The following is a 20775-nucleotide window of genomic DNA, read 5'->3' on the forward strand; positions in this document are numbered from 1 at the left end:
CCTAACCCAAATCCACAACAATCACCCAAATTTCAACCCTAACATGCTTGATCTAAGGGAAAATCTGTGCGTTGTGGGTCATCCTGCACATCAGTGCTGTATCCACATTGTGACTTGTTTATCACTATTCCAGCTAGAGAGACCTGAGTGCAAGCATTCTTGCCTATATACAGTTCTAAAACCTGACTGTTTGTGCTGCACTCATTTCATTCAGAATACAGTGACAGTAGGGTAACAATACTGTTAACAGGTTTCTTCAAAATGGTCCCTTTGGCTGCTACTATGTAGGACAAGGACGCAACCCAGAAGAGCATTATATGATCCATACAGTCCATAGCATAGCATTCTCAGCGTATCAAGGCGCAGTCACAAAGAAAGTTGAGACACAGTGGCCCCAGCATTTCATGGCACCATAGTCCCAGGATTTTATGACACAGCTATACCAACACTTTATGACACAGTGACCCCAGCATAGCTTTCCTTCTTGTGCCTGGACATTATGCTGGAATTTCACTTCAAATGGTACCCAACAAAAGCTGACCAATAAAACGCTACATATAAAATCATATTTGTGATATTCAAATTGTTGTTGCTCTAATGGAAATAGGAGTCCATAAAAAGCCCATGAAAATGAAGTCTGGGTAAAAAAATGGCACAAAATGACTCAAAAAGCTCTCTATGGCATATGGAAAATATTTACTTGTCAAAGATTTGGCTCATTGAGGAGGAAAAATCTGTCATTTCTAGTTCTCATCATAATCCACTTCCCGCAAAGAATAGGAGTGGGGAAGGGAACCGAGGCATTTTTCTTGGTGGTTTCACCGCCATCTGTTTTATGTTGACTTACCTGCTGGGGAAATGCCTGTCATTTAGGATAGAAGTAAAAAGGCATCATAAATATAATATGAAAATAGCTTTTTATTTACTGAGCTGACAGGTGAGGCATACTTAATGTATGACTGATTGTCCTCTGGGCCAGTGGTTGGATCATGTAGGTGCCTGTCCACACCTGTTAGGAAAGGAACATTCCCTATAATACCCTATTAATACTTGCATGTAATTAAAGAAGAACTTAAAGCATTACAAAAAAGCACTGCAGAAATATTGCACATTATGTTTTGTGCTTCTGTACCAGCCCGAGGCTCCCACAGTCCCCAACCTTCTTTTCTGCTGATTCACACTCCCTTGGCTTAGGGTTTAGTTCTCCTTTAAATTACTTATCCTGTGCCTGCCCCACTTCCCTTGCTGAATGCCTTTAGCCCAGTGATGTTTTAATAGAACCAGTAGTTGGTGCATATACACTAGTCATGATACAGTATTGCCAGCCATCAGTAGGGTATTCCCAGAGGTAGAAAGCCAGTAGTATAAGTAACCAGTGGGTATTTCTCATATTTCCACTGCAGTAGTGGTTACCTTTTGCTGAGCTTCTCTTCCCATTCTCCCTGCAGATGATAGAAACTGAGTGCTTTAAGGACATTAATGTTTATGAGACGGATGGCTGTTTGTCACCGGACTTGGATGTCAGCAAACAGAACCTAAAACCAAAGAGAAGCTTCTTTCATCGACTTTTCAGAAGAGGGGTGAGAATCATGTGTTACCAACCAAAAACCTAAACTGCTAAGAAACAGTAATTGGGTTGCTTGTAGTCAGAAACCATGAACCTGTCTAAGGCTCTAGAGTCACCTGCATCCTCTGCTGGTCGCTGGCTAGGAACTAGATTGGATATGTGTAACTTGTAGAGGTTAGACACAAAGCTCCAATTGTTGTGCTTATTGTAGAGAGGTGACCATCAATCTGTGACTCTTCTGTTGGCCACTGGTTTCCATAGGCATTCTGGGTGTTATAGTTCAGAAGCAAATGGAGAACCACATTTTTGTTGTACATACATTTTCATAATGTCACTAAAATACCCCATAACAGATATTGATCCGGAAGGGCATAGTGGGATGTCTAGATCAGCATATGTAAAGGGTCCATACATGGTCACATATATTCTGCTGACTTGACAAAGGTAATAGTCCAAATGCTTGTGTGGGGGCCCACAACAATGCCTTTCTGATAAAAATCTGAATTAGGCCCAATATTGATCAGGCCAGGACAGGCATCTCCAGAAGTGGTGGGACATATCAATCCATATACACCAGCTGAGAGGTCTGTACAGGCTGCACAAGTGATCGTATTATTGACTTAATGATCAAACTATGACATTGACCCAGCTGGGCAAATGTCTTCTTATACAGTTGGGCAGTCTGGCCAAACAAGGTTTTTCATGTATATCTAACTACACTTGACCTTTTTCATGTATATTATGATATTTTTTATGTAAAGAGATGTGTTTATTGTGTTCTTGTGATGTTGGGCTTCAGGGCTGGAACTAGGGGAAGGTAGGGTAGGTGTGCTTGTAGGGTGCAGCTAAGGGCTGTGACAGATGGGAAGATTAGTCGGCAGGCGACTAATCTCCCCGAAATGCCATCCCACCGGCTACAATGTAAATCGCCGGTGGAATGGCATGTACGCGGCGCCATGATTTGTCGAAGTTTGAGAGGAAACTTCTGCAACTTCGGCAAAACGCGGAGCTGCGTATGCCATCCCACCAGCGATTTACATTCTAGCCAGTGGGATGGCATTTTGGGGAGATTAGTCACCTGCGACAAGGGAGATTTGTTGCACAGCGACTAATCTCCTCGTGTGTCACAGCCCTAAGGGTGGGCACAGCAAAGAAACCTAGTGATAAAAGGTAGAGGAAGAAAGAATGTGCAAGGGCAGCAGTGGAGGGGAGGGTGGGGCTGGGGTTGTGGGTGTGAGCGGGCAGGGGCAGCTTGGTGGGGTTGTTGGTCTCAATAGTATTAGGTGACAATACTACTTGGCCTGGCTCTGTTGGGCTTATTTTTTTGTTTAGAATGAGGGGGTTTGTCATCTACTCGAAGTACACCCCCTACACTGCCGAATGTGTCTCCCCTCCCTGTACATGCTCATAAAAGGAAGATTAGTGCAGAAGGGTTGGTGCCCACCATGTGTGGTGGCTAAACTTACATCTAGGTCTCTGCTAGTGATTGGGAACCAGGGGCATGGGCAGCTGAAGCTGGTCGGGTCTTGGCTTCTAATTGTGCCTGCTTCTTTTTGGTCATCACCACCGGAGAGTTAGAGGTTAAGCAACCAGACATGGTGGCTGCATTAGTGGGTGTAGGTGGTGCAGACCAGAAGGGGGGGGGGCTGATATATCAATATAAATATGCAACTTCCTGTCTAAAATTCTCTTCTCTTCTAGGTCTGTTTTAAATCTTCCTACAGTGACGATGAAGAAGAGGCCTCAAAACCATGAACCACTGTCCAGTAGCCAAAAACAAAAAAAATCAAACCTTAGAGAGTTAAACTGCAAATATTTTATTGTATCTATGAACTGTAAAAGGTGTATTATAAATTAAAAAGAATTCTGTATAAGTTTACAGATTTTGTACATTTGTACTTGAATTACGTTAAGATGTATATTTTCACTAAAAAAGTGTATTGTACAAAACAAAAGGCCATATAAGTACCACTCCAATGCATATAGTTAGAAATATATAGAATTTTATTTCCAATGACAAAGTATTTAAAGCTGCAGTGCCATTTAGCTGCATTATTGGAATTTATACCGTGCTGAAGAGAACAGGGGGCTGACGGCTCTCAGGTTTTTTTCTATATATATATATATATAAAATACAGAAAGATATTTGATATTTAAACTGTATTGATAATTCATGTATTTAAAGAGAAAGAATATCCTGTTTATATGAAGAGCTCACTTTTAGGTGGAAGATGATATAAACATAACTTATTGTGCAGAAGAGCATTGCTTCTTTGCATATTGGCATTTATACGTGGCGGCCATATTGTTTAAAGGGGTAGTTCACCTTTAAATTAACTTTTAGTATAATGTAGTGAGTGCTATTCAGAGACGCCATTATTATTATTTCGCTTTTTGTTCAGCAGCTCTCCAGTTTGGAATTTCAGCATCTATCTGGTTGCTAGGCTCCAGTTAAACCTAGCAACCAGGCAGTAATTTGAAAGATAGACAGGAATATGAGTAGATGAGGCCCTAAATAGAAAGATCAGTAATAAAAAAATAACAGAAACAATAGAGTTGTAGCTGTTGGGGGAAAGTGATCCCCATTTAAAAACTGGAAAGAGGCAGTAGAAGGCAAATAATTCAAAAACTATGAAAAGTAAAGACCAAATGAAAAGTTGCTAAGAAAAAGGCCATTCTGTGACCTACTAAAAGTTAACCTGAAGATGAACCACCCCTTTAAGGCATTCTCCGTAGGCAGCACATAGGAGCTGCCGTAGAGAATATTCAAGCATACTTAATGCTGATGCAAGCAATATGGCAACTCTTGCTTGGATAAATGCGAACAAAAAGGGAATAGTGTGTGTGCTACCGAGAAGCAGTGCCTTTATATCGTACCACGCGTATAAGCGCAAAAGCTCATGACTAGACGGATGCACGCTGAGCGCCACATAACATCGCTAGGACTAAACGGATCTATAGGATTTTGCAGCTGTAATTGTTAATGAAAGATGCTTTGTAGGTTTGGTTTTATAATTGTTTTTTTAGTGAATATTAATCTCCTGCTACGCGCCCCGCCCCTTTCTGACACCGTGTATTGCCCATTGTCCAATAAATGGCTGCCACTGGGTACATTAGCAATAAACGGCTTCTTCTGGCTAGAGTACAGCCTGGTTTATACAATAGTGACATTCACAGATTTATATGGAAGGGTTCTTGGGGGAAATCATGTGAAAGAAGGCTTTCATTTTGGTTGGGGCCATAGAATGTGCTTTTTTCAGCCATAAAACAAGAATTGCAGATTACATTAAAGATTACAGATTAGGCCAGGGGTTGGGAGAGTACATGAAGGTAGTCCCATATCATTTAAACTCCATTTTTCAGGGTTTGTATCACAACCCAGATGCTTGTCCTGACTATCGGCCACCAGCGCCTCATGTATTTGGACTTCCCAGTACTTCCCCATGCATCACTAACGAATCGTTGGCATGTTGATGATATACCCAACAGCTTTACATGAGGTATCCTCCCACCGGGCCTCAAGAGCCTGACCAAACCACAGCAGAACAGCCCTTCTTGGGTCCTGCTCATCAGTGACTGATCTTCTATTCATCTTTACCTACAGTCTTACCCTCTATATGTAACTGTAACTGAGTCTCCCCCATGTCTCCTCAATATTTGTCTGTATTGTGATTGGCCAAATATGTTCATTGGTGGACAAGGGGCTTTCTATTAGAGAACTCAGCTTCCGCTCCTCAGGCCTTCACTGATACCATATGATGTTCTTACATCACTCCACTCACTTGGCTGGAAAGGGGACACCATGGGCAAATAAAACATTTTCCTCATATTATTTCATCCTCTTAAACCTCCTTGGCTCTAGTGTAAAGTAGATAAAGAGGTAACAGGTATGGAATCCGAAATCCGTAACCCATTATCCAGAAAGTTCAGAATTATGGGAAAACCATCCCCCATAGACTCCATTATAAGCAAATCTAATTTTTAAAAATGATTTCCTTTCTCTGTAATAATAAAACAGTACCTGTACTTGATCCCAACTAAGATATAATTACCCCTTATTGGGGCAGAACAGCCCTATTGGGTTTATTTAATGGTTAAATGATTCCCTTTTCTCTGTAATAATAAAACAGTACCTGTACTTGATCCCAACTAAGATATAATTAATCCTTATTGGAGGCAAAACAATCCTATTGGGTTTGTTTAATATTTAAATAATTTTTAGCTGACAGGATATGGAGACCCAAATTACGAAAAAATCCCTTATCCAGAAAACTCCAGGTCCCGAGGATTCTGGGTAACAGGTTCCATACCTGTAAATGTTTTTCCTGGTGGTCTGTACAGGTGCTTTGTCCCTGAAAATGACCAAATATTGTAGAGTGAAGCAATAGTAGATAAACTCCTTTCCGTGTAGGTTTAATGCCTTACTATTATCTTTATTCTCATTGAGCATTACTAATAACTATCAGTGCGCTACACAGTTGTTTAGGCACAGTGTCCATCATTTAACCGCAGGTGCATCAGTGCAATAACTTATAGCAGCTAATGGGTGATTGGCTTTGACTGGCTTAGTGGAGATAATATAATGAAAGCAAATGTCTGATTGGTTGCTAAGAAAAAATGAGGGCTTAGGGGCAGGACCGTATTTCAGTCCAGAGTTGCCCTATGCAGTGGACCTCAGCCTACCCCTTTAGCCCTTTGATCCGGCGCTATAGTTGCTGTCTTAGACATGTGTCCTTTAGTTCATATATGGTAAATATGGCTCTGCCTTGGTGTCCTCCCTAGGTGCAGGGATATTAGGCTCTTAATGACACACTATAATAAAAAACAGCCATCTCTTTCTATTTATCCTCTTGCCCCCTATATGTGCCTATTTTTACCTTGCCTTTTCCCTCTCCCCCAAGTGACTGTAACTTTGCTTTTATAAATGTGAAGATTTTTGCAGAACTCGCCATCAGGCATAGGGCTCAGTTATATTTTGCAATAAATATTGTGATTAATTCAGGTCTTATGTCTAACGAAAACACTGTTGAAAACCATTTAGGTTCCATAATGATAAATGTATTTATTGATCCAGCAGTAGAAAATGACCATTGTAGGACTCTCCTCTCCAGTTTAGTAGTACCCGTGCCATTTGCAAATGTGTTGTACTTTTCCTTTGTTCTCCCAAAGTAACACATTTTATTCTTTTCTTAGCTTTAAAATGGCTCTATCAGTTTTTAGGGATTCTATTTCTTTATAAATTTAATTTCTCTATTTATATAGGGATATACAATTATACAGCATAAGCCTATATCTTATTAAGAAGTGATAGTAAATGCTGCCTAGGTGGTACATGCAGTGAAAATAAAGAAAAAACTCCCTTCATCCATCTATGGGGCTCTCCCAACAGCCTGCCAAACTTGGCTGGACATCTATGGGACAGTTTGGGTGAAACAGCCTCAGCACCTTGATGTGGTCCTTTCCTAATCCCCAGACTCTAATTATGAGCCAATCATTGGCCCTGGTGCAAGCGATTGGCTCATCCCTATTGGCCAAATTCATCCACTTGTTTGGTAACCTTGCCAAATGAACTGTGATAAATTTTCACTACCGTGGATGACTAATCTCCACGATATGCTATCCCACCGGCAAGAATGTAAATTGCCTGTGGAATGGCATATGCATCGCTTTGGTCGCCCGAAGTTGCCTCGCGAAACTTCTCTGACTTTGGAAAGCCAAAGCAACTCATGTTTTCCCACCGGCAACTTACATTATCCCCTGTAGGGAGGCATTTGGAGAAGGTTAGTTGCTTGCAGTAGAGGAGTTTTGTGATAGCTCTTAAGGTCAGAATATGATCAAAGGAATCTATGGCAGGACGATGCAGAAAAGTGTTTTTTTTTCCGTAAATCTATGCATCCTTTTTTTTTTTTTATTTGTGAACGATAGGCCACAATCAAAAGTAAGAGTGCCTCTTTAATGGAGTAAAAACATCAGACTTACCCCCACAGTATGAGAAATAAAAATAATTATGGTGTTTAATGCTATTTCAGTAAAAAAAAAAAAAAAAACTGCAAATACTGTGAAATCCATTTCTTTCATAAGCAGCCATATTGTGTGTAAATCAGCAATAAACACAGGAAAAGCTGAATGTGTTAAGCTCTACGTTGGCTCCATGGGTCTCATTAGATCAGTTGGGTTTAAATCTCTACGTATGTCACTGTAAAATATTTTTCTTGTTTGTTTTTATGAATATAAATTCTGCCTACAACTCTTAGGGTCTCAAACGGAGTATTCAGTATTGCTTAAACCAGACTACTGTGTTTGGGACTACCATGTATTTGTGTAACTTTCTCTGTGACTCTGGCATCACTCACACCAAGTTCAGGGTGCAGTAGTAGCCTGACCTACACTTGGGTATCATGAGAGGTTGTGGTGGAGACACCTATGCCCACATTTTGTGCACCCTACTGGATATGGGTAATGGAAGCAAGACCATTTCTGTTTCAGTTCTGGTGGAAGGCTAAGGGTCTTTGTTGAACTGGTCTCTTCTCTTAAATTGCTGGTTTGATTTTTGTTGCTTGTGTTCAGCCTAGTATGTCCTTTCTAGTCGCTCAGGTTGCATACTCGCTGATCATCAAGATATGTCTTTAAAAACCTCTAGGAAATTTAAAGGGATGGATCTTCATCACTGTGAAACAAAGGAGCAGTTCCACTTGGTTGACACACCTTGCTTCACCATGCTTGTTTTAACGCACACCTCCGCAACATTAGTTGTGCTTCATACGCAATAACATGAATTGTCTTTGTTCAGATGGTGGTGAACCAGTTTGCAAAGAAGTACCCATGTGCAGAGTGCTATCGTTTAATACTCCGGTGCAAGAATTAAATGGATATTTAACAACCTTCGAGATTAAAATGCATTTTTATGCATTAAGGGGTCCCTTAATGAAATCAAACTGCATTTGTGCCAGCCAGCTTAGATATAGTTGGTGGTAGGTTAGCAAATATTTGACCATCCTCTTTTTAGGCACTGTCCATGTGCATCAGCACCGCTAAGTGGGATTGCTCCTTCACCCTATTCGCTACTGTAGGACATATCTCCGGCAGTGGATAGGTTACACCCTAACCTGGCTGTGGTTGCACCATTTAAACTTAAGCTGGCAATCAGCAGTGCAGAAAAGGGTAAAGCCCAAATTGCTGCAGTTTAAAAAGCTAATTGAAAGTGTTTTGTAGCTGTTAGATTGTATTGACCAATAGGAATGCAGGGTTTATTCTACATTATTTTACTCACGTTAATATTACAGAAAAATGCTGATGAAATCATTTGGACTTCCGTCCCAATCTGCGCTCTTCTCCTTAGTCAACTTGCCCCATGTCCCTACTGTGGTAATGGTCTAGTCCAGGCGTTTTGGAGACCCAGAACTTCATACGGACTTGATTTATGTGGTAGTATCAAGACACTTTGCATGTTTCTCTCAGTGCAGGAAGTACCTGTTTACGAGGCTTCAAAATGTTGGCGATGTTGTCCTTTGGTGAAGACGACCAAGACCTTTTATTTAATACAAGAGCACTTATATTCACCCCTTTTTCTGGGTGTTGATCCACATAAATTACCTTGATAGGCCCTATAATGCCATTCCCAAACACCAAGGGCTACATCCTACAGTTCATATTCAGATGGAGCAAGAAATAATGCAATAAAAAAAAAAAAAAAGTTGGGAAATGGGATGTAATCTTCTCTCACTTAAAGGACATGATGACTGTGTAAGACAAGATGGTGGGCACAACATAGAAGGAAATCTATGCAGCTTTGTAAATTGAAAGTGCTCACCACTCTGGCCTACCCTGTTAGGGGAAGAGTCCATAATGACTCCCCTGAGTTAGGAAGTGTCCATAAGACATCAAATAAAATGCACAGGATAAAGTTTGTCAATTAAAGGTTATGTTTATTTACTCAAGATTGCTGAGCTTCCTTAGCTGCTTTGCCTTGTAATATTTTGCAGACGTATAAAACTAATCGGTGTGGAAATACCAGGGCTGGAGACTATTTTGCTGTGCCTCTCGAGCTCCATTAAGCTTGCAATAACCGAATGGTCCATCTGTAATCTTGTTCGATGTAAATCTATGTCTCGGGCATGAGATGAATGTGTGTGCGTCCACATAGATATCCATCTTTGCCTAAAGCTACAGGTAATGAAATTAGCTAGCAATGCATATGTCCATGTATACCATGTCTTCCAGATCATTTTTGATATATAAACTCAGAGTCATATTTTGCACTGCTGTACTTCTGATTTGGGTGCAAAGATCACTCAGTGTTCTTCTGTGCTCTGATAGGTCAGGCTGATGAAGAAGGTGTGGTTCTGTATGTGACATCATAGCTTGCTTATAAGCAGGGAGATGTCTCTCTGGCTGCCATACCCTAGTTCCAATGTGATGCCATTCTTCATGTGTAATGTTCTTGTACTTAAACTATTACCAAATTTTCTAGATTCTGGACTCTTCAGGAAACAAATAATTAAAAAAAAAAAAAAAAACCCTTTAAGAAATGTACCTGCTTTACATGTAAACATTTGTATTGTTTTATTTAAACGGGCATGTTGGAAATATAAATGTGTATAAATGAAATGTGAACTTTTGACACGTGTGTTTATTCATTCCTAGCAACATTTCCTTTGTCGTTGTTGTATACAATTCAAAGTGATGCAGATCAATGAAAATTCTTTAACAATTCTCCCCTCTGCCACCACGCGCTCTGGCCAAGAGATCTGTTGATCTTTTTAAGTTCTTCCGAGCCCAGCTCAGTACTCTTGGTGCTTTGATTAATCCACCTCCACCATAAGCATGAACTGTCAGTCATCCAACATGAACAGGATACTAAAAAATCAGTGCAAAATTAAGTTGCCAGTAAGGCTTAGGGGCCTATTTATCAAAATTGAAGTGTGTTTTTAAAAAAAAACAAAAAAACACGAATATACTCTTTGGAACCGTGACTAGTCAGTATTTATTAAAGGAAAAACCCATGAAAAGTCGCCAGAAAAAACTCTGCAAGTAAAAACTGTCTGGGTTCAATAGAAATCAATGGGAACTGTCTCTAACAACTTTCTTTTCCCAGTTCATTAAAACATTCAAGTTTTTTTTTTTTTTAGCTTAATTGAAAATGAATGGAATGCTGGTATGGGAGTTTTCCAGATAAGGGATCTTTCTGTAATTTGGATCTTTGTACCTACAGGGGTATATTTATCATGCTATGTAAAAAGTGGAGTAAAACATTACTAGTGAAGTTGCTCATAGCAGCCAATTGGATGCTTTGCTTTGGTTTTCTAACTGTTGAAATCTAATTGCTGATTGGTTGCCCTGGGAAACATCACCGGTAATGCTTCACTCCACTTTTTACACAGCATGATAAATATACCCCTAAAGGTGGCCATACACGGGCCAATTGTAGCTACCGATATCGGTCCCTTAGACCTGTGTAGGGGCAGCAACGAGGGGCATGCCTGAAATTGGCCAGATATCGATTGAGCAGGTTAAAAGATTTAGTCAGATCTGGGACTGCATCGGCTCGCCCATTGCCACCGTTATAATTAGCCTATGTTTGCCCGATATCTCCCACCCTTAGGTGGGGATATCGGGAGAAAATCCGCTCGCTTGGCGACCTCGCCAAGCGAGCGGATCTTAACATCTATGGCCACCTTAAAAGGAGACATATCCTATAACAATTAAGAATGTACCAGAGAATTATACTCCTCTAGATATAGAAGGATTGTGCTAAAAAAAGTTGTATTTCAGACTGATTTATTGAGAAATTCCACCAAAACCCCACTAGCCCCACCCATCTGTGCCATTTCCTGCTGGCTGAATTCTCTGGATGAGCTGGGGAGCCGGCGGCCCTCCGTACCCTGCACTATAGGATAGGAACCAATCAGCAGCTAGGCTGACCTGATAGGGAACTGAAACCTGTCTTTGCTTATGTGACTGCAGGGCTGTGATTGTCCCTCCCCCTCCTACTGTGCTTCTGGCAGGGACAGTTAGGCCATGCCCACTCTTCATTTCAAACTTGGACAGAGAAATGAGAGTATCTATAGGGAGCTCCAATAAAGGGGCCATTGTTACAGATAGGATTAATTTTTAGCCCAAAGGGAAACCAGCACCGGATATTATTCATAATTGCCTACAAAATTAGCGTTTTTCCCATTTATCCAATATGTCTCCTTTAAGTCTACTAACAAATCATTCAAACATTAAATAAACCCAATAGGGCTGTTCTGCTCCCAATAAGGGGTAATTATATCTTAGTTGGGATCAAGTACAGGTACTGTTTTATTATTACAGAGAAAAGGGAATCATTTAACCATTAAATAAACCCAATAGGGCTGTTCTGCCCCCAATAAGGGGTAATTATATCTTAGTTGGGATCAAGTACAGGTACTGTTTTATTATTACAGAGAAAAGGGAATCATTTAACCATTAAATAAACCCAATAGGGCTGTTCTGCCCCCAATAAGGGGTAATTATATCTTAGTTGGGATCAATTACACGGTATTCTAGACTAGAATACTCTGAAATGCTTACAGAGTAAGGGCAGGGACTCTAACAATTATGTATATATATTACAAAAAGTGTTATACCAAAAAGTTATTTCAGGTGTAGTTTTCCTTTTATGCCTCAGTTTTCCCAAGTGATTTCTGAAACAGCTTTTAGTTGTTGCTGTTGCCTGTACCAAACGGGGAACATTTTATCATGTAGAAATCAGCAGAACAGTGAGGTGTAAGGTTCTGTCACACACGGGAAGCCATCTGTTCCTCTGGCCTGCGATGTTGAATGATGTTGAAACAATCATTTTTCCACCTTTTGTAATTAGTAACAAGTTGGCGTGAAAGATCATCATCATGGCCTGATGGAATTCACACGTAGTTAGTTGTCATTTCATTGGCTAAAAAAGTCTTCTAATCAGTATTGGCAATGCTAGAATAATAGCTTGCTTGCTTTGTAGATAAAATGGAGGTTATTATACTGAAAGAAAAGGGTGGCCCATACACTACACCAGTGATCCCCAACCAGTGGCTCAGGGACAACATGTTACTCACCAACCCCTTGGATGTTGCTCCCAGTGGCCTAAAAGCAGATGCTTATTTTTGAATTCCTGGCTTGGGGGCAAGTTTTGGAGGCATAAGGACCATGTGTACTGCCAAACAGAGCCTCGTGAAGGCTATAAGTCCATATACAGGATACTAAATATTTGGCACACCCAGGAACCTTTTGCATGCTTGTGTTGCTCTCAAACTCTTTACATTTGAATGTGGCTCAGGGAATGGGGACCCCTGCACTACAAGATCCACTTAAGAGTAAAAACCCACAGAGTGAGTTAGTTGCCCGCAAAAGATTGCTGCTATTGCTGGAGAGTAACCGCTCCAAAAAGGCTTTCCGCCAGCAACAATAGCCTTTCACATCACTTTGTTTTTTAAAGTTGCGTTAAGTTTCCTCAAGCAGGCAACTTCACTTTGCAAAGCGATTGCTCACCCGTGATACCACTGATCTATCACGGGCGACTAACTCGCTCTGTGGGTTCTTACCTTGAGAGGCAACTTCGGGAAACTGAAGAGCCTTGTATGCCATCCCACTGTCAATTTACATTCTTGCCAGCGGGATGGCATTTCGGAGATTTATCGAGGGAGACTAATCTCCCCATGTGCAACTGCCCTGGAGTGGTCCCAATTTGGCCACCCATGCACTGTGCCAAATTGGGCTAACCTGGTTGTTGGCCCTGGCCCAAACAGGTACCCTATGGAGACCTGTTAGAAAAGGACCACATCAACACCCTGATGGAGTCCTAGTCTGCTGGATTCTCAAACCTGCCCAATTGATATCTGGAAATGTTTTAGCTAGATATCAGTTGGGCAGGCCTGTTGGTGGGCCTCCATACACAGGTCAATATGCTGCTAACTTGGCCTGGAGGGACAGAACCTGCATATTTCATCACCTCATGTTTGACCATCTTAACTCTGTGACTCATTCCCCCACAAATGCTCTGAAGAACCAAGGATTGGGATTAAGAGTAAAATGAAAGTACTTTAACACAGAACACACATGCAATACATGCTCCATTGGAACACAGGTGTCTATTCCAGCTCTAACATGCGTCTAAGACACACAAACAATGAGGATAACTTTGTGAGTAACCATGAGACATTGCACTTCTGTAGTTACGAGAACCAGTAATTAGACTGAAAATGTCCCTTTCAGGTGGTAAAGGTAGAACTTGATGTGTGTACACAGCTTTGTAACTGAATGATTACACAGTGAGGGGTTTAGATCAGTGGGGGGTATTATTACTACAGCAGGACGACAAAGGGAATTAGGAGCATTGTGAACATAGGAACAGCTGCAGGAAATATTTTACATGCAAATGTATAGCGCAAAGTTCTCTTTTAATATTGTGTATCTAGAACAGGGTTCCCAAAAACTTTACCAATGAGCAACATTCATCAGGAGTGAAGGTCAGTGGTGGGTAAGGGTTATGTGCTGCCAGTGCCATGTTTCCAGGAAGATGAGCCATTTAGGAGATAATGCCAGGATGTAGGCCTTTGAGGCGAGGACCACATCAACGAGCTAATGCGCTCCTTATCCCGCCAGGATTTAGAAACCTGTTCAATTGACATCTGCCTGATTTTCAGCCAGATATGAGTAGGCCCTTACACAGGCCGATAAGCTGCCTACTCAGTCAGCAGATTTTATTGGCCACCTTTGTAAGTGTTCAGAATGTGGTTGGATAAAAACAATGGAAAAGAGAGAAGACTTAAAGACAATCCACAACAGGTTTTCTGCCATCAGTCCCCGCAGTAAGGCTACCCAAGAATGAATAGAAGATAATACTAAAGCAGTTAAAAATGTTTATAGTGACAATTCCTAACGCTACATGTATACTTGATTATTGGCTTTTAAAGGGCACTTAAAGGGGAATGCCACCCAAACGTAAATTAAACTTTTTGAAAAGTAAACATAATTTCAAGCAACTTTTTTTTTTATTTTTTGAAGGAACAGATTACAGCGATAGGTATATTAGGGGTTTCTGTGTTGTGTGGGGCTCATTAACAAATTTGGGTTCGGAAGCTGGATTTCCTCTTTAAGCTCACCCTACACAATCTTCTTTGTGGATAAAGACTGGTTAGGATCTCCTATGCTCACTCTGTAGCCAACAGTTACAGGGGGCACATTTATCAACACAGAGCAAATGTGCCTATTTGAGCATATAATTGAGGGTTAAGGCATGCTGGGATACATGTTGTCATTTCAAGTACACAGAGGCCTAATAAACAGTGACTGCAGGAACGAGAATAGGCGGGATGCTGCTCAACAACTGAGGGCACAAGCAGAAATAGAGATAGGCAGTTGCCTAGGGTGCAAATTGAGGGTGGGCACAATTGGGGGGAATGGAAAACACAACTTTGTCTGCAATCTCTCCGCACAGAGCCCTTGGGGGTGGGGGTACTGGCAGCTGCAGCAAATAGTGGGTGTGGGGAAGGAAGCGGCTGGCTGGGGGGGGGGGGATTCGGGTCTGGCAGCCTGATGTGGGTGAAAAGGGGACCGGGTATGGCAAATGGTGGCTTCAATCAGGCAAAATGGGAGGCAGTATGGCCACAGCACGTCTTGTGCATCTGCATCAGTTGGCCCAGCTCTGACTGAGGGCTGCAGGATAAACACCCTAAATCATTACATAGGTATGGGATCCATTATTCGCAAACCTGTAGTCAAGAAAGCTCTGAATAACAGGAAGGCCATCTCCCACAGACTCAATTTGAATGAAATCATGCAAAATTTAACAACGTATATCCTTTTCCTATGTATGGGCTTTTTATGTTTAAATAATTTTTAGTAGACAAAGGGGCACATTTACTAAAATCCGATGTTTTGGGGCGCTTAAAACACGATATGGTAAACATTCGGAGTAACCACGATAATTTCAGATGTTCTAAAATGTCACGAAAATGCTTTTATCGGTTGTACGAAAATATCGTAATTGCGTTCTGAAAGTCACGATATTTTTGTAGCGCAAAAGTTTGTTAAACCACAAATACCTTTCTGGAGTCCCATAGGACTTGATGGCACTCGACAGATCCAAACTGGCGAAAAGATAGTCCTGAGGAAAGTTTAACCAAAGCTTTAAAGGAGACATATCCTATAAAAATTATGAATGTACCAGGGAATTATACTCCTCTAGATATAGAAGGAAGTGCTTTAAAAAGTTGTGTTTCGGACTGATTTATTGAGAAATTCCAAAAAAAACCCACTAGCCCCGCCCATCTGTCCCACTTCCTGCTGGCTGAATTCTCTGGATGTGCAGGGGGTTGGCGGCCCTCCGTACACTGCACTGTAGGATAGGAACCAATCAGCAGCTAGGCTGACCTGATAGGGAACTGAAGCCTGTCTGTGCTTGTGTGAGTGCAGGGCTGTGATTGGCTCTCCCCTTCCTACTGTGCTTCTGGCAGGGACCGTTAGGACACGCCCACCCCTCATATGAAACCCAGACAGGGACCTGAGAGGATCTATAGGGAGCTCCAATAAAGGGGCCATTGTTACAGAGAGGATTAATGTTTAGCCCAAAGGGAAACCATCACCGTATATTATTCATAATTGCCTACAAAGTTAGCGTTTTTCCGATTTATCCAATATGTCTCCTTTAAAGAATTCCAAAATGTTCATAGTCTTTGCGCAAAGTTCGATTTTTTTGTGGAACTTTAACAAAATTTTCACCTACAATACCAACTGTTCTATAAGTTATAAAAAATACTGATTTATTTCCTAAACAATTAATCAGTTTAAATTAAATGTGCCCCAAAGTATGGAGATCCAAATTACAGAATGATCCGTTAGTCGGAAAACCCCAGGTCCCTAACATTCTGGATAACAGGTCCTATAGCTGTACTGAATCTCTAGCACTTTGCTCCTCCCACTAACCCTGTGACCCCCCCCTATACATGGGCTTTACCCTAAAACTGCCCCGGGTTAGGGGAGTAGGTATATTCCAAAAATCCAAGAGTTGTAGGAGAGTAGCAACACGAAGTAAAATCTAAGCACCGACAAACACAATGAAAGCCAATTACACACTGTGTCAGAATAGGAGTATAACGCGTTCCAAGTGTTCATTCTTTTCACCCCACACCAAGCAGCAATAAAACAACGTTAAACTAACCCCTACATACTTTGACACAATCTATCCCAAAGCTCACCTGCAGCCCAGGTACACCGCCTCCGCTACTCTCCACACACACATTAAACTCCGCCAGGTATCTCTTGTTATGGGTTGTGCCGTCTCCGCCCCTTCACTGTTTCGTCCAATCGTAGCCCAGATCCTGTCAGGCTGCCTCTGCACCCGGTTAACCCGGATTGGCTGTCGCTGCTGCTGATTCTGCCGCTCCCATTGGTCAGTGGGAGTGATCGGGTTAGGTTGCACTCTGAGCTGTCAGTGTCGCGCTTTCCCTCCAGGTGTGGGCCCTTGGTGATGGCGTCTGGTTGTCGCAGAGTCTGGGTCGCTTGGCAGAGGTTGTTGACAGAGTGAGCCCCTGTGGCACCGAGAGCTGGACTCCGACAGGCTCGTCCTGGGCCGGCCCCGTGTTGTTTGGATGCGCTGAGGGAATATGGCCACCATGGAGAAGCTGATGAGGGCGTTTGAGTCTCTTAAGTCCTTTCAGCAGCAGCAAGTACCGGTGGTACCCGAAGAGCCGGCACCCAAAGCGTGAGTGTTCCGGGAGAGGGGAAGCTGGGTAGGCATAGGCAATCACCCAGCATCTCTCTCTTTGGTGCAGCAGGGCATGCTGGGATTATTAGTTTTTCTGCAAAGCAGATTAGTTTAGGCTTTATATAGACGTAGTGCCTAGCATCACGTGTTTATAATGTTACACGGTATGTGCCTGCAGCTGCCTTTATATATTGTGCAACTGGGATGTACCCATACACTTTATACATATAGTTAGAATACATGCTATGTACTTACTGCTTCCCAGTAATTGCCTCTAGAGTAATACTGCTGCTATAGTTATACACTATATACAGGATGCCCATTGACTGCTTATAGAGTTATACAGTACTTACCTGGTTATTATATTATTAGTGTGTATTTACAAAGCACCAACATATTCTCCAGTGCTGTAAATTAAACAGTCTGTGTATACTGTATATATATATATCTCAAGCATACCGATTGCATACAATAATCCTGATAGTTGTCTAAAAGACAAAGTAGGTATGAGACACAAGGTAGGCTATAGAGTTATACAGTAAATACCTGATTCCCAGTACCGTTAGTACCTGATAAATAGAAACTGTTTATAGAACTTTATTTTATGCGCCCAGTTTTCAGTAAATGTACAGTATGTACCTGATAACTGGTTTAGAATTATTAACTGGTTATAGAGTTATCCAGGGAGTACCTGATGCCTTAGTAACTTGTTATAATGTAAGTACCTGATGCCCAGTAACTGGTTATAGAGTTATACTGTAAGTACCTGATGCCCAGTAACTGGTTATAGAGTTATACTGTAAGTACCTGATGCCCAGTAACTGGTTATAAAGTTATACAGTAAGTATCTGATGCCCAGTAACTGGTTATGGAGTTATACAGTAAGTATCTGATGCCCACTAACTGGTTATAGAGTTATAAAGTAAGTACCTGATGGCCGGTAACTGGTTATAGAGTTATACAGTAAGTACCTGATGCCCAGTAACTAGTTATGGAGTTATACAGTAAGTATCTGATGGCCAGTAACTAGTTATGGAGTTATACAGTAAGTATCTGATGCCCAGTAACTGGTTATGGAGTTATACAGTAAGTATCTGATGCCCAGTAACTAGTTATGGAGTTATACAGTAAGTATCTGATGGCCAGTAACTAGTTATGGAGTTATACAGTAAGTATCTGATGCCCAGTAACTGGTTATAGAGTTATACAGTAAGTATCTGATGCCCAGTAACTGGTTATAGAGTTATACAGTAAGTATCTGATGCCCAGTAACTGGTTATAGAGTTATAAAGTAAGTACCTGATGGCCGGTAACTGGTTATAGAGTTGTACAGTAAGTATCTGATGCCCAGTAACTGGTTATAGAGTTATACAGTACGTATCTGATGCCCAGTAACTGGTTATAGAGTTATACAGTAAGTATCTGATGCCCAGTAACTGGTTATAGAGTTATAAAGTAAGTACCTGATGGCTGATAACTGGTTATAGAGTTATACAGTAAGTACCTGATGCCCAGTAACTAGTTATGGAGTTATACAGTAAGTATCTGATGGCCAGTAACTAGTTATGGAGTTATACAGTAAGTATCTGATGCCCAGTAACTGGTTATGGAGTTATACAGTAAGTATCTGATGGCCAGTAACTAGTTATGGAGTTATACAGTAAGTATCTCATGCCCAGTAACTGGTTATGAAGTTATACAGTAAGTATCTGATGGCCGGTAACTGGTTATAGAGTTATACAGTAAGTATCTGATGCCCAGTAACTGGTTATGGAGTTATACAGTAAGTATCTGATGCCCAGTAACTGGTTATAGAGTTATAAAGTAAGTACCTGATGGCCGGTAACTGGTTATAGAGTTATACAGTAAGTACCTGATGCCCAGTAACTGATTATAAAGTTCTGACCAGTTTACCCTATCCTCAGTTACTGGCTATTGTTTTACAGTATGTCTCTGATTTAGTTTGTGTCTCAGTCTAGTGACTGTCTATAGGTGCTTTCCTACTGAAACGTTCTGGGGGCTGCTGTAATGTATTAGAGCCAAAAGTTTATGTTTTGCCATGGTAATATACTGGATGCCAGTAGTACCACTGCTCTGCCACTGTAATGTAGTGCATGCCAGTAGATACTGTTCATTTACAGAGTAAAACCAATAGCATCTGCTCTGTCACAGTAATGCACTGGGGGTTAGTGCTTATTGTTCTGCCACATTCATTTTTTTTCTGCTACTGTAATGTGGGCTCAGTATATACTACCCAGGTACTGTAATGTGGGCTCAGTATATACTACCCAGGTACTGTAATGTGGGCTCAGTATATACTACCCAGGTACTGTAATGTGGGCTCAGTATATACTACCCAGGTACTGTAATGTGGGCTCAGTATATACTACCCAGCTACTGTAATGTGGGCTCAGTATATACCAGCCAGGTACTGTAATGTGGGCTTAGTATATACTACCCAGGTACTGTAATGTGGGCTCAGTATATACTACCCAGGTACTGTAATGTGGGCTCAGTATATACTACCCAGGTACTGTAATGTGGGCTCAGTATATACTACCCAGGTACTGTAATGTGGAGTGCTGTTCTGTAACTTTATTGCATTTGAAACTCTGTAATGAACTGTAGCCAATAGCAGACTGCCATTTAGCATGTACATGGAAAAAGAAAATAAATAATGCTGAGTACTGAGGGACTCCATTCAATATTTGTGACTAAACAGAGAGTAGGAATAAACAGCCTGAAAGAGCCCTAGCAATTAAAGGGGCCATTCACTTTCACTTTCTATTTTTCGCCCTTTTAAAGAATGTTTAAAGTGAAATGTTGGGTGTAGCGTTTTCTTATGCACCCCATTGTGGGTGCTGTTGCTAACCTACCTCACTAGGTGGCGCTTCTCTTGGTTAAAAGAATGTACCTGACTGGCACCAACACCAGGTGGAAGAGACATATCCTGCCAGGGTACAGGCTGGCTTCACACTTTTTCGGACTGTGTCTGCTGAAGGGCCACATCTCTTACCCCATGTAGTCTGTTTTACATTGTAGGCAGTTGTTCAGTCATGTTGCATTGCAGCACCCAGAGCGTACTAGCAGCACCCTGGTCATACTAACAGTCTGGGTGCCTAGCAGTATGTTTGCTCTTTCCTGCTGTCAGGCTTATCAGGGTGTGCTGCCTAAACCACAGCACCTTATAGGCTTATAGTTCCTGTTTTGACCATATAAATATAAAATGCAAAGTCCATCCCCTGTATTTGTCTGCCAGTCCCTTTAAACTTGACACTTTAGTCCTGACAGAGCAAGTTCACTTTGATTTACATTTGCTAACCAGTGCTTCTTTGTAAATTGATTCTGTGTTTACCTGGGTCAGATTCAAGCCAGGGGATATATATTATTTAAACTACTGCATATAAGCAATTCATGCAAGAGTGACAGAACTGATACTGAAGCAAACAAATCAAACAGACAAATATTTAAACATTATTTAAGGCCCATT

The 20775-nt window shown here is 41.4% G+C and overlaps 2 protein-coding genes across 5 annotated transcripts in view; both read left to right on the forward strand.

Moving 5' to 3' along the window:
• Positions 1 to 3446, forward strand: part of grk4 (G protein-coupled receptor kinase 4) — a 142422-nt gene extending 138976 nt beyond the window's left edge. The window contains exons 15-16 of the mRNA NM_001006112.1: positions 1449 to 1580; positions 3269 to 3446. Coding sequence (NP_001006112.1) covers positions 1449 to 1580; positions 3269 to 3322 — 186 coding nt within the window. The 3' untranslated portion in view covers positions 3323 to 3446. The remainder of the gene's footprint in view (positions 1 to 1448; positions 1581 to 3268) is intronic.
• A 13499-nt stretch (positions 3447 to 16945) lies between these two features.
• The window catches only part of htt (huntingtin), an 85006-nt gene continuing 81176 nt past the window's right edge, over positions 16946 to 20775 (forward strand). For all 4 annotated transcript variants that reach the window (XM_031895313.1, XM_031895314.1, XM_012955737.3 and 1 more), the window contains exon 1: positions 16946 to 17282. In XM_031895313.1, the coding sequence (XP_031751173.1) occupies positions 17185 to 17282 (98 nt within the window). In that variant the 5' untranslated portion in view covers positions 16946 to 17184. The remainder of the gene's footprint in view (positions 17283 to 20775) is intronic.

This window comes from Xenopus tropicalis, chromosome 1 (assembly GCF_000004195.4).
Source record: "Xenopus tropicalis strain Nigerian chromosome 1, UCB_Xtro_10.0, whole genome shotgun sequence".
Taxonomy (NCBI): domain Eukaryota; kingdom Metazoa; phylum Chordata; class Amphibia; order Anura; family Pipidae; genus Xenopus; species Xenopus tropicalis.